This window comes from Euprymna scolopes, chromosome 29 (genome assembly GCF_053919585.1).
Source record: "Euprymna scolopes isolate OS-2025 chromosome 29, ASM5391958v1, whole genome shotgun sequence".
NCBI lineage: Eukaryota > Metazoa > Mollusca > Cephalopoda > Sepiida > Sepiolidae > Euprymna > Euprymna scolopes.
Genome location: NC_136510.1, coordinates 10275691 through 10289570, shown reverse-complemented (window position 1 = coordinate 10289570; position 13880 = coordinate 10275691). Strand labels below are relative to the sequence as shown.

The 13880-nt window shown below is 33.4% G+C and overlaps 1 protein-coding gene across 5 annotated transcripts in view; it reads left to right on the top strand.

Moving 5' to 3' along the window:
• Positions 1-13880, top strand: part of LOC145252478 (caskin-2-like) — a 969745-nt gene that overhangs the window by 377049 nt on the left and 578816 nt on the right. For all 5 annotated transcript variants that reach the window (XM_080111905.1, XM_080111904.1, XM_080111903.1 and 2 more), the window contains one exon: positions 13230-13360. In XM_080111905.1, the coding sequence (XP_079968031.1) occupies positions 13230-13360 (131 nt within the window). The remainder of the gene's footprint in view (positions 1-13229; positions 13361-13880) is intronic.

Genomic DNA, 13880 nt, shown 5'->3' with positions numbered 1-13880 from the left:
GTCATTTACGGCCTTTGATGTGTTCCCATAGATGGTCGTGTCATCAGCATAGATGTCAACGAATGATTTAAGTATGTGTTTTGGGAGATCATTGATGTAGATCAGGAAGAGAGTTGGGCCCAGGCTAGACCATTGAGGGACTCCAGCATTAATCCTGAGGGCCTCTGATTTCTGCCCATCAACCACTACTCTTATGAACCTATCAGAGAGAAATGATTTAATGATTGAGAAAACATTTCCATTTATACCGTAGCTGGAAATCTTGTGAAGTAGGCCCTTATACTATACTTTAGCAAAGGCTTTTATATGTCAAGAGCAATTGCCCTAGAGGGGAAGCCTTTGTCAAGAAATTCACTAATCCTATGAGATATAACCATTACCACATCTGCTGTAGATCTAGCAGAACGGAAACCATATTGTATGTCACTAAAAACGTTATTTCTGCTGAGGTGGTTGACTACTTCTCTATTTAATATGGATTCCAGCAACTTACTCATGACACATAGGAGACTTATTGGTCTGTACTGAGAAGGGGACGACTTATCACCTTAATTCTTAAACACAGGGCATACTGGTGAGGTTTTCTAGGGTGTTGGAAAGCACTTCTCTTTAAGGCAACGCTTAAACAGTTTTGTAAGTATGGGAGCAAGTTCTGATTGAAGCTTTTTCAGCACTATAATTCAAATGCCGTCAGGGTCAGTTGCTTTACTGAAATCAAGATTCTTGATTATCTTAGTGACCTCACACGCAGATATTTGTATGTTGCATAGCGTGTTATCTGTTATAGGAGGAAATATGAGGAGTTGATGGCCTTAATCGTGTAGGGTAGAATGAGCTGCAAAGTTCTTGGCAAATAATTTGGCCTTGTCTGATGCTGACGAGATGTCCTCAGGTCCATTGATGATAGTTGGGATAGAACGCATTCTTCTGTTCAGGATCCTATTTGCTATTTGCCAAAACTGGTGGGAACCAAGCCGCTGCTCAGCTACTTCGGATTTAACTGACTGAGCATGTAGCTCTCTTGCATTTTTTATTACTCTTTTACAGTGGTTGCTGGCAGTCCTGAAAGCAGCTCTAGTCACAGTGCATCTATTACATTGGTAGTTATGGAAAAAGTGATTTCTGTGCACGATGGCAGCAGCACATTCTGGGGAAAACCATGGCTGGCTGTTAGGTTTTTGTTGGAATTTTTTGGATGGTATGAATCGGTCTATGCCTACAATTAACCATTCGGTCAGGTCTGATACTATGGAGGACACATCCTTTTTAAACATGGAATGTAGTGGTAGATCAGATATAAATGTACGGAAGCTATCCCTGTCAGTCATACAGTATGGTGGAGGGGTATGTCTGAAGACTTATTGCATTGCGTTTTTATCTTAACTGATACAACCGAGTGGTCAGAAAATCCCAGAGGGGACAGAATGGAACATGAATGTAGCCCAGGGGAAGTTGTGAGAAAAAGGTCTAGAAGGCTAGCGTACTGACCAGAAGTATCGAGCACACGTGTGGGTTCATGAACAATCTGAGTGAGGTCATAGGCAATGGCGAAATCATGACAGAACCTCCCCTCGTCATCGGTCTTATTTGAGTAGCTCAGCCATTCCACATTGTGGACATTGAAGTCACCACAAATGTGAATGTTAGCCGAAGGATGAGCAGACAGGATGTGGTCAATTTTCTCAGATATGCTCTTAAAGATAGTAACTCCGCTGTTGTGGGGGCGATAGAGGGTAAATATAAATACAGTGGTGTAAGCAAGTGCAACCCAAAAGCACATATAAGGTAAATTAGGGTCTTCACTGGAGATATCCCTACCACATGGGAAGCCATCTTTAATGTAGGCACATATTCTATGCCCATGGCGATCTTGGGGGTCAGATTTAGATATTAAGTTAGAGTATCCTTTAATTATGAATTCGTCTAGGGAAGTGGTCAACCCTATTCCAGTTTCACTTAGGAAGAATATGTCCAGTTTCGTCTCCTGTAATTGTGTTTCAACCTCTGGAAGGTTGGAACGTAGACCCCTGATGTTGAAGGAGACATGGTAGTAGGGTTCTACGTTTGAGGATAGGGTTCTAGGTTTATTCCTGATTTTTTTCTGGAGGTATGTCATGTTGAGGATTTGGGATTTGTTGAACAGGTCGACAGATTGGGTTAGAGCAGGACAGAGAGGGAAAGCAGGACAGAAAAAGATAGGAAATCTGTTTTCCAATTATTTTAATGGAATGTGCTCTGATGAACTCATTGCACTTGTGTCCCCTCCACGTACGTATCCCCTACAAACATGCTTAGCAACAAAATCACACCCCTTCACTGTTCAAGTTCCTAAATGCCAGAAAGCTTTCTACTCTAATATTTTCTTCTCTCGAACAACTAAACATTGGAATTGTACTCATTTTTAACGTAATCAATCATGTGAACGCATGTGCATTTGTGGAACAGCTAGCAAATCTAATTTATAAAACTCACTTTGTTTGTTTGTCTGTCTTCATATTTTCAAACTATCTCTTCCGCAACTAAAAATTGCAGAGAGGCGTTAGAGGCCTCAAATGATTGGATTTTTACGGACCGTTCTTTTATGGGTCTTTAGCCCGTTAAAATAGTTTTAAGGGGTCAAAAAGGAATCAAAATTGCAAAAAAAAAAAAAAAAATCGTTATACATTTTGTACATTCATCTAATTTTATTTTAATCAATTCATATTCGTGTCACGTTGGTACAGTGGTAACGTCAGCAGCTTTGAATGTTACAGTTTTGCTTTCGGTTTCGATTCTAGCTGATGGCACCCAAATACTTTCTTTTTACTTTGGAAATCACGACTCTATAATAATATATACGAAATTTGGACAAATTAAAATATTATATTTAAGCGTATTTTATAACCGGGCAAAGCCAGGCGCCCCCCACCAGAGTTTACTTTTGGTTTCGATTTAGCTGATTGCACTCTAATACTGTTTTTTTTTTTTTACTTTTGAAATCACGACTCTATAATAATATATACGAAATCTGGACAAATGAAGATATCATATTTAAGCGTATTTTATGACCGGGCAAAGCCAGGCGCCCCCCACCCTCGTTAATAGAAAATAACTGACGTTTCCCATGTACTAATTTTTAAATTTTGACCTCTAAGCAGTTCTTTTTCCAGATGAAAACGGATTAAAAAGTTTTTCACATGTCTGAATATCCTCTATACCAAATTTCAAATCTGTAGATTAAGGATCCGTTGAGTATATAGGTTGAGAAATGTCCTCAGACATACACACACATTCTCACTTTTATAGATTATTATTTTCTGTAAATTAAGATTTACAAAAGTTTTTGGCAGACGTACAAGGCACCCTTTTCTCCTTATAATTTTTTTTCTTTCAGTTTTTTTGCAATTTTTTCAGCGGATTATTAGCGGTTGGACACCAAATTATGGAAAAAAAGAAAAAAAGTCAATATTTTGACATTTGAACGGGGTGCTCCGTTTTTAATTACACCGTTCTAGTAAATCGATTCCCACGCTCGACAAGGATACGTCGTTTTATTTTAGGGGGGGGGCACGGTGGAGAGGAGTGGCAGCCGCTCCCACCCCTATCTAAAAAAAAAAAATTAAATTATAAATATGAGCAATAAAAAGCATTTAGGAATCGCCCCCTAAAAAAAATGAGAATAAAAAATGAGCCCTCCCCTCTTCCTATCTAAAAAAATAAATAAATAAATAAAATAAAATAAATAAAATTCTTGCGCGGACAGGATTCTCTAATGGCGACTTCTCAACCCCCTTTAAAAAAAATTTTTTTACAAAAAAACGACTTTTTTTTTCTTTTTTTTTTTTTGTTTCAAAATAATTTTCATTAAGTTTCAGCAAATTAAATAAAATAAAACGACGAGTTCTTGTCAAGTATGGGGGATCGATTTACTAGGACGTTGTAATTAAAAACAGCACCTTTTTTTTTTTTTTTTTTTTTTTTTTTTTTTACAAAGGCATCACCACATTATCAAGGCCCAGAGGCCACTCAAGGATAAGGGTTAAAGAGTGTACAGTAGAAGTTGGTCAATATAGTAATCATTAGTAATGAAAATTTGGTAAATTTAATAACTTATATGGAACGGCTCATCAAGAACTTATTTACTTTAGACTTGAACAAAACCATATTGTAGTCAGCCGGAAAGCAGGAAAACGGAAGACAATTCCACAGGCGTGCAGTTCTAAGAAAGAAGCTTTGTTCATGGAGTCTACGTTTAGGTTTAGGCACAGATAAAGAGTGGGGGAAATTATTGATAGTGTTTACAGCTAGACGAGTGTTTCTTGTGAAAGTTTGGCGAGGGGGGACCATAGATTGAAGCTCAGTTGAACACTTTCCATGAAAATAACGATACATCAGAGACAAACTCGCAACATCTCTTCTGTGAGATAGAGGTTGCAAGGAGGAGAAAAGGACATCTCCTACGAGGCTACGAAGTCTATTTTGAACTCTATCAAGGCAGGCCAAGTCCTTTCTAGCAGCTCCTGCCCAGATGTGGCAACAGTATTCCATCCTTGGACGTACCTGGCTCTTATATAGATAGAGAATAGCATCAGCAGTGAGATATCTACTGGATCGATAGAAAGATCCCACCATTTTTCCAGCGGCCTTGGCAACAGATTTGATATACGTGTTCCATTTAAGATCAGGAGTAATGGTCAAGCCCAGAAGCTTGTCAAAACTTGAGGCCTCCTGAAGACGAGAGCCATTCATTTCAATTGATGACAAATGTGGATTAGAATGTTGATGATGTAAAGAGAGAAGCTTGGTTTTAGATGCATTAAAAGTAACCAGCCACTCCTTTCCCCATTGTACTACGTGCTCAAGATCAGAGGAGAGAGAATTGGAGAGAACTTGCTCGTTTACTGTCTTAGATGTGGTACCATAAATGGTAGTGTCGTCAGCATAAATGTCTACAAATGATGTAAGGATATGATTTGGAAGATCATTAATGTAGATCAGGAAAAGAGTTGGGCCCAGGATGGATCCCTGAGGGACACCGGCATTAATACTGTGAGCTTCTGATTTTTGCCCCTCAACTACTACTCTTATGAACCTATCAGAAAGAAATGATTTAATAATTGAGAAGACTTTTCCAGCTATACCATAGCTAGCGATCTTATGAAGTAAACCTTTATGCCATACACTATCAAAGGCTTTAGATATGTCAAGAGCAATTGCCCTAGAAAGATTGCCACCGTCGAGAGATTTGCTAATCCTATGCGATATAACTGTAAGGACATCTGCTGTAGATCTAGCAGAACGGAAACCATATTGAGTGTCACTAAGAAGGTTATTTTTGTTGAGATGTTTGATTACTTCTGTATTTAATACAGATTCTAGCAACTTACTCATGACGCACAGGAGACTTATTGGCCTGTACTGAGAGGGGGATGAGCGATCACCTGAATTCTTAAATACAGGGCATACTGATGAGATTTTCCAGGGAGATGGGAAACTATTCTCCTTAAGACAACGTTTAAACAGTTTTGTAAGTATGGGCGCTAGTTCAGGTTGAAGTTTTTTGAGTACTATAATTGGAATACCATCAGGGCCAGTTGCTTTACTGGAATCAAGGTTTTTGATTAGCTTGGCAACATCACGTACAGATATACGTATATCACGTAGCGTGTTTTCTGATACAAGAGGAAATATTGGGGGTTGGCGGTCTTGGTCGCAAAGGGTAGAATTAGCTGCAAAGTTCTTGACAAAGAGTTTGGCTTTGTCTGATGCTGACCAGATTACCTCAGGTCCATTGATAATAGTTGGGATGGAGCACACGCTTCTGTTCAGGATTCTGTTTGCTATTTGCCAAAACTGGTGGGAACCAAGCCGCTGCTCAGCTACTTTGGACTTAACAGATTGAGCATATAACTCTCTTGCGTTCCTTATTACTTTCTTACAATGGTTGCTGGCAGTCCTGAAAACGGCTTTAGTTTCCATACATCTATTACGTTTGAAGCAGTGGAAAAAGTGATTTCTGTGCGCAATGGCAGCAGCACATTCTGGAGAGAACCATGGCTGGCTGTTAGGTTTTTGCTGAAACTTTTTAGAGGGTATGAAATGGTCAATACCTACAATTAACCATTCAGTTAGGTCTAATACTATAGAGGACACATCCTTTTTAAACATGGAATGCAGAGGTAGATCAGATATAAATGTACGTAAGCTATCCCAGTCAGCCTTAGTGTATCGATATACTGTACGATGAAGAGGTACGTCTGGGGACTTATTACATTTCATTTTTATCTTAATTGATACAACAGAGTGGTCGGAAGATCCAAGAGGCGACAGAACAGAAACTGAACATAGTTCAGGGCAAGTTGTGAGAAAAAGGTCTAGTAGGCTCGCATACTGGCCGTCATTATCGGGCACGCGGGTAGGTTCCTGAACAATCTGAGTGAGGTCATAGGCAATGGAGAAATCATGACAGAACCTCCCCTCATCATCGGTCTTGTTTGAGTGGGTCAACCATTCGACGTTGTGAACATTGAAGTCTCCACATACGTGAATGTTAGCTGAAGGATAAGTAGAAAGGACTTGGTCAATTTTCTCAGATATGCTTTGAAAGATAGTAACTCCGCTGTTGTGGGGGCGATAGAGAGTAAATATAAATGCAGTAGTGTGAGCTAAAGCAACCCGGAAGCACATATAGGGTAAGTTAGGATCTTCCCTGGAGATGTCCCTCCCACATGGAAAGCTATCTTTTATATAGGCACATATTCCATGCCCATGGCGATCTTGGGGGTCAGATTTAGAAGTTAAGTTAGAGTATCCTGTAATTGCAAACTCATCAAGGGAAATAGCCTGTCCAATGCCAGTTTCACTTAAAAATAAAAGGTCTGGTTTAGTCTCCTGTAATTGGGTTTCAACCTCTGGAAGGTTAGAACGTAGACCCCTGATGTTGGAGAAGGAGACATGGTAGTAGGGGTCTACGTTGGAAGTTGGAGAACCGGGTTTAATCGTGTATTTTTTCTTGAAACCTCATTCAAATTTCTAAATATTGACTTTTTTGTATAAACTGGTAGATTACTGGCCAATCGATGATAATTTGCCGAAAAATTTGAAAAAGCAAAAAAATATATATTAGGGGAGTATGCACTGTACACGACGACCGCCGTTTTTTTTTTATCTACAATACCAAATGTATTTTCACGAATTAGAATTCAATTTAGCGTATTTAAACGGTGATGGGATGGGGTGTTATGTCAAAAATTACCATGTTTCTTCGAATGAACTCAAAAGAAAAATGTGGAAGGAAGTTGATTAATGATTGAAGCAAAAAAAAAAAAAAATTGAAAGTAAAGATTCTCGAGCAACACCGGTTACACATAGAATAAATTTATTAAAAGTGTTTTATTTTTATTTCATATTCACGAATGTCGAAGTTTATAGTCTATAAGGGAAATAACTCTAGTTTACTGTAATTTTAAGTTATTTCCCTTGCATTAAGTCAATTTGTACAATTCGCATTTTGTAATACTCAATTTTTAAAAATGTTCTATCTGGAATTTTACCAGTGAAATATTAATTCGATTTCTATACAATTAAAACTATCCATCTCCAGTTGAGTTCATTATATTGTGATGCGCCAAAAGTTCTTTAATAATGGCGAATAGTTAAAATATTGACATACTTTATACGATTCAAATTACAAATATAAAGAAACTTTTTAACAGTGAAAGCGTAGTAGAATAGTTTATAAATTATTCCAAATAATGGATTAATTCAAAATAAATTCTTTACAATGAAATTAATGTACTTTTTATTTAAATAAATATTTTATCTTAAAAACTAGTGTACATTCGACCTGTTTTTATTTTATTTCAGTGAAAATTGTCATATCAAGGGAGAGAACTCATTTCAGCCTTTTTCCAATAATATATATATATATATATATATATATATATATATATATATATATATATATAAAATCAAATTTGGTCGAACATTAAATTTGATTGTAAATTTCAACTTAGTTTTAATTTCTTTTTTCTTTTATTTATATATATATATATATATATATATATATATATATATATATATATATATATATATATATATATATATATATATAAAATAGGAATTTACCCATACTTTTTCCAAAGTATTTGTAAATTCCTATTTTAGTAAATTATATTATTTCGAATGGAATCGGTTGCGGCATTTTAAAATAAGTTGTGATAAATTATCTCCCTTGATATGACGATGCGTCACCTTAAACTAATAAAAGGTCTGCAGCTGCACACCTGTCAAAAATAGATTTCGTGAGTGTTTGCACTTCTATCCACATCGAATTATATTGTAGAATTACACGAGTAATTTAATTTTTGTACATTAATTATCGTTTCTAATGGTGTAAAGAGAAAAACAAAACAACAAAAACACTAGCCGTTGATATTTTATTCGGAATGGAGATTTTCTTTCTGAATTAATTTCAAGTGGGGAAAGCAGGATGACTGGCTGTTTGTTTTCTCACTTTTATCCATTTGAAATGTTTTCGTCTAGAAGCTTGAAAAAGGCACGAGTTTTTCCCCCTAACTTTTTAGTATAGCAAGATGGATTTATATTTGTTTATGTGCATATACACATTGGTCTTTATTATAGAGCAGGATAGCAACAGTAATAGTGGCAAAGAAGTTTACTGAACAGCTCAAGAGGACATTAGTCTATAAGCCTCTCTCTCTCTCTCTCTCTCTCTCTCTCTCTCTCTCTCTCTCTCTCTCTCTCTCTCAGGTTCAAATCCTGTGTAAAAATCTATATCTTTTTTTTGTTGTTTGTTTGTTTTTTTAGGTGGAATTTAAATTATTCCATCAAAACAAAACAAAGATGCAAGAGAAAGAAAATACTGTTTTGTTTTTTATGTTTTTCAATATATGCAATAACAATAAAAATAATTTAAAAAATAATAAAAATAATAATAATAAAATAATAATAATAATAATAATAATAATAATAATAATAAAAATAAAACATAATAATAAAATAACAAAAAAATAATAACAAAAAAAATAATAATAAAAATAACAAAAAATAATAAAAATAATAAAATAATAACAAGAAAAATAATAATAAAGATAACAAACATAATAATAATAATAAATAATGAAATAATAATAATAATAATAATAAACATAATAATAATAAAAATAATTTTAAAAAATGATAATAATAATACAAAAAAATAATAATAAATAATAATGATAATAATAAACATAATAATAATAAAAATAATTTAAAAAAATGATAATAATAATACAAAAAAATAATAATAAATAATAATGATAATAATAAACATAATAATAATAAAAATAATTTAAAAAAAATAATAATAATAAAAAATAATAATAATAATAATAAACAAAAATAAAAAATAATAATAAAAAATAAAAAATAATAAAAATAATAACAATAATAATAAAAAATAACAAAAAATAATAAAAATAATAACAATAATAATAAAATAATAACAAAAAAATAATAAACATAACAATAATAATAAAATAATAACAAAAAATAATAATAAAAATGATAACAAAAAATAATAATAATAAAAATAATTTTAAAAAAATAATAATAATGATAATAATAACAACAACTCCGCTTTCCCCTCCCTACTCAAATTTTCTCATAAAAAAATGTATAGTGCCGGCATAAACTAGCACAACGCCAAATAGTCAATAAATAGCCAAGGAGAATGGAAAAACTCAAAACAGGAAACACTAACCAGACCTCCACTGGATGAGTGCAAAGAGGACGGGGACTTTATGGAGGCTTATTACTACCCAAATTCCAGTGGAAGGCCAATAGTCGGTGCCAGCAAGAAGTCCATTGCAAGTGGCTGTTGTTAATTTGCAAAAAGTTATCGAAAAATATGGAGAGTATTGGAAATCTGGGGAGACTTGTTGTCATCCAGGCTCCAGGGAACACAACCGGTTGTTCTAAGTGAGTAATCTCTAATAATGACCTGCGTGAGAATTAATGAGTACAAAAAAAAATAAGGAGAAATGCTACTAATATTATTACGAATATAACCAATTCTAATACTACCACTAGTCGTGCTATTTATTTTAGTACTATTATTAGGAACACAAAAAAAACAACAGGGTTTTCACAGACTTAAAAAGTTCTTGAATTTTGACTTTTGTCTTGAAAAGTCTTTATTTCTATTATTACCATTAAAAAGCCTTGAAAATATGAAAAAATGTCTTGAAAATTGTATTCTTTATGTCCGGTAAAAATTTGTGTCAAAATATTAAAAATAAAATAAAAATAAATCTATTATTTTTGCTTTCATTTATAATATAATTTTTTTTTTGGCGGGGCTAGTGCAGCCGTCATGAATAAAAATGACCCCCACCTCCACAAAAAAAAAAAAAAACTTCTGCAGATGGGAGTCCAATTTTCAATTTTGTAAATCCTTTCTATCTGGCCCAAAATATACCCCTATTTTCTGAGATGCAACCATAAATCATACTCTACATGAATCCTCGATGTAACTTTCACAATACCAGGATACCAAGAATCCTGATAAGCAACAACTATATATTTACCAGTTGATGGTAATTTTTGTCATTTCTATTGTTGTTTTACTGAAAATTCAATTATGTAAACAAAGAAATAAAACGGTAAATTTTTACCTTGTTTCCACGATAACATTTAAAATGATTACTTTTATAGGTTTTAGCGTATGCTGAAAACGAATATCACATTTAAATTTTCTGCAAATAAGTAGTTTTCCGGATATCAAGCAATGTCATTTCTTATGTTATCACTGGTGGCCATCTTGGTATGCAGAAGCGCACAAACGAAACCCTGAGAAACTATGCACAAACGCGCATACCAAGATGGCCACCAGCAATAACGTAAGAAATGACATTGCTTAATATCCGGAAAACTACTTATTGGCGAAAAATGTAAATGCGATGTTCGTTTTCAGCATACCCGAAAACCGTTAAAGGTAGTTATTTTAAAGAAAAATGTTAAGGTGGAAACAAGTTGAAAAATTACAAAATGCATCACAATGAAATTCTTTATCGAACCGCTTAATTATTATTATTTATATATCCTCAGTTAAATATAAAAAAACTGGTTTGTTTTACAGATTCGAAAAAATGGTCTTGACAAGGAGTTAAAAATAAATTCAAGGTTCACGATATCTTTTTTATTTAATTGTTAGGTGAAAGTACAGAATAGTTAACAAAACACCCTTCCTTCCCCAATGGTAAGAATGGGTTTCTAAATAATACCGTTATTATTTCAGCATGGTAGCTTAAATGCGCACAAGTACCTTTTATTTGTTACTAGCGGAGGTACCCGGCGTTACCTGGGTGTTTAGAGGTGTGTGTGCTCGGCAGGAGGGGGGTAATCAAAATAAAAGAATAAGCGAAGTAATAACCCTGTTTAAATAAAAATAAAAAATGTTAAAACTTTAAAAAAATCGAAAAAGAAGAATGGTTTTCTAAATGTTATTTCAGCATGGTAGCATAAGTGCACAAGTACCTTTTGTTACTAGCGGGGATACCCGGCGTTGCCCGGGTGTTTAGAGGTGTGTGTTGGGGGGGGAGTAAATCAAAATAAAAGAATAAGCGAAGTAATAATCCTGTTTAAATATTATAAAAAAAAAACAATGTTAAAACTTAAAAAAAAAAAAACAACAACAATGTTAAAACTTTTAAAAAATCGACCCCCCCCCCCCCCAAAAAAAAAAAAACGAATCTGATGCAAACAAACGATGTTAAAATTTCTTAAAATCTGAAAAACAAAAAAAGAAAACGCAAACATGATGGAAAAAAAAAAAAATTTAAAAAAAAAAACGTAATGCAAAACGATGTTAAAACTCCTTTTAAAAAAATCTGAAAAATAAAAAAATAAAAAAAATGGCATAAATAACCCTGTTTTAATATAGTATTGTTTGGAAATCAAATTTGAAAATAATTTTTTAAATTGACTCCGAATAAAAAATGACTAGTCTCATAAGACGAAAGCAGAAAAACAATTTTCTATTTTTAAGAGAATACTTTAGTCGGCTCAGCGCATTAGCTTAGCATTAGCGCTTAGCGAGCCGTTTTTCTGTTAATTTCTATAAAAGATAACATTTTAAAGAAATTTCCACACAAATAACTTATCAAATATTTACATATTATACATGAAAATAATTCTGAAACTATTATCTACATGAAAATGGATGATATATGCCGATTTATCTCATCAATTTTGAAATATTCTTCGTCAACTTGGTTCAGTCGTAACTTTGCTTTCTGTGGTCGTAAAAATAAAAATCAAACACCAGTAGAGACAAGCTTTTTTGTTTATATAGCCTGTGAAATTTCAGTCATATCCAATTAAATTTAATCCCGCGCATATGTGTTCAAACGTAATGTATAAAATGTAAACATTGAAAAAATAGTTTCCCTTTTTGTTGCCGTCATTTTTTACCGTTTGTTTTTTCATTTTTTTTTTTCATTTTTAACTTGGAGCATAAAAACATTGAACGCATAAAAGCAAAATAAATGAACATCATTGGAATGCTTATTTCATTCTCTTTTCATCAATGTAATTCTTTTAAAAATCGACCAACAAATAAGAAGGATATGACTTGTTGAAGCACATTAGGTATGTAATATTGTCAATGTCCACGAAAATACAGCATACGCTTGTAATGCTAATATATATATATATATATATATATATATATATATATACTAATTACTTGCTAATTTGCATATGTGTGCAAATGGCTGCTGCTGCTACCTTTGCTATCTATCCTTTAGTTGCTGCTGATATTTTTACAGTGTTTGCCTTTTATTACACATTTTTTTTTTTCATATTTAATAAATTCTTTTGGGAAAACGAATACAATTGACTCCCCTAATGAATTGCTGGTCGCAAATTGTTTGCAATACATTTAAATCGATAACAAATAAAAAAAAAAAAAAAAGTTACAATATAAAAGGAAAAACTGTGTTGGTAATGGAGAAATAACGATGACTCTTCACCGTGAAATGTAAACGCATACAAGAATTCAAACGACACAAAACGATCGAAGTTAATAACAATGACGAAACTAATGAAGTGCAGGTCGCAAATCATCCGGGAAATTGTCATAAACAACTTTACGTATTTGATTGGAAATCGTACAACAATTTTTGTTCATTATTTAATTGATTATCGTAAAAGGATTTTATTGAAATCTTTTTTCTCTCTTTTCGCAGGTTGTGGAATTTTTACTGAAAAGCAACCAATGTCAGGAATTGCTCAAAGACCAGGCAGACGACATGATCGATAACAATCACACAACGAGTCTGCATTTAGCTGCCAAAAACGGTCACACCGACATCATCAAGTAAGTTTTACAATTTTATTCATTTTCTTTAAAATTATGAAATTATTACATGTGTTTCCCCGCATAAACATAACTTTGACTTGCATTATTCAAACTACCAAAAAAGTAGTCCAAAAGCCCTGTTAGCTTTATCCAAAAGGCGTGGTCCAAAGAATTTTGTTTTCACTATCCAAAAACAGTGGTCCAAAAGTTTTGTTACCCCTGTTGCAATAATTTTTTAATGGGTATGCTCCCTCAAAATTGAGAGATTCTATTTATAAACACTGCCGATAGGAATTGACGAATCAAATGAATTCATGTTCTGCTATCAGCCAATCAGAAATCAGAATTACTCCATAAGAAATTAATCTTTTTAGCATTTCAGCACATAATTTTTTCATGTCAACACGAGAAGGATATTTTGCTTTTTGGCTGCAAAATTATAAAGTCCAGAAACTGTACAGACCAGCTGCCCACTTAGCATTCTCCATCTCCAGGACTTGTATAGAATATAGAATGATTTTTAATTTTTTTTTTTTTT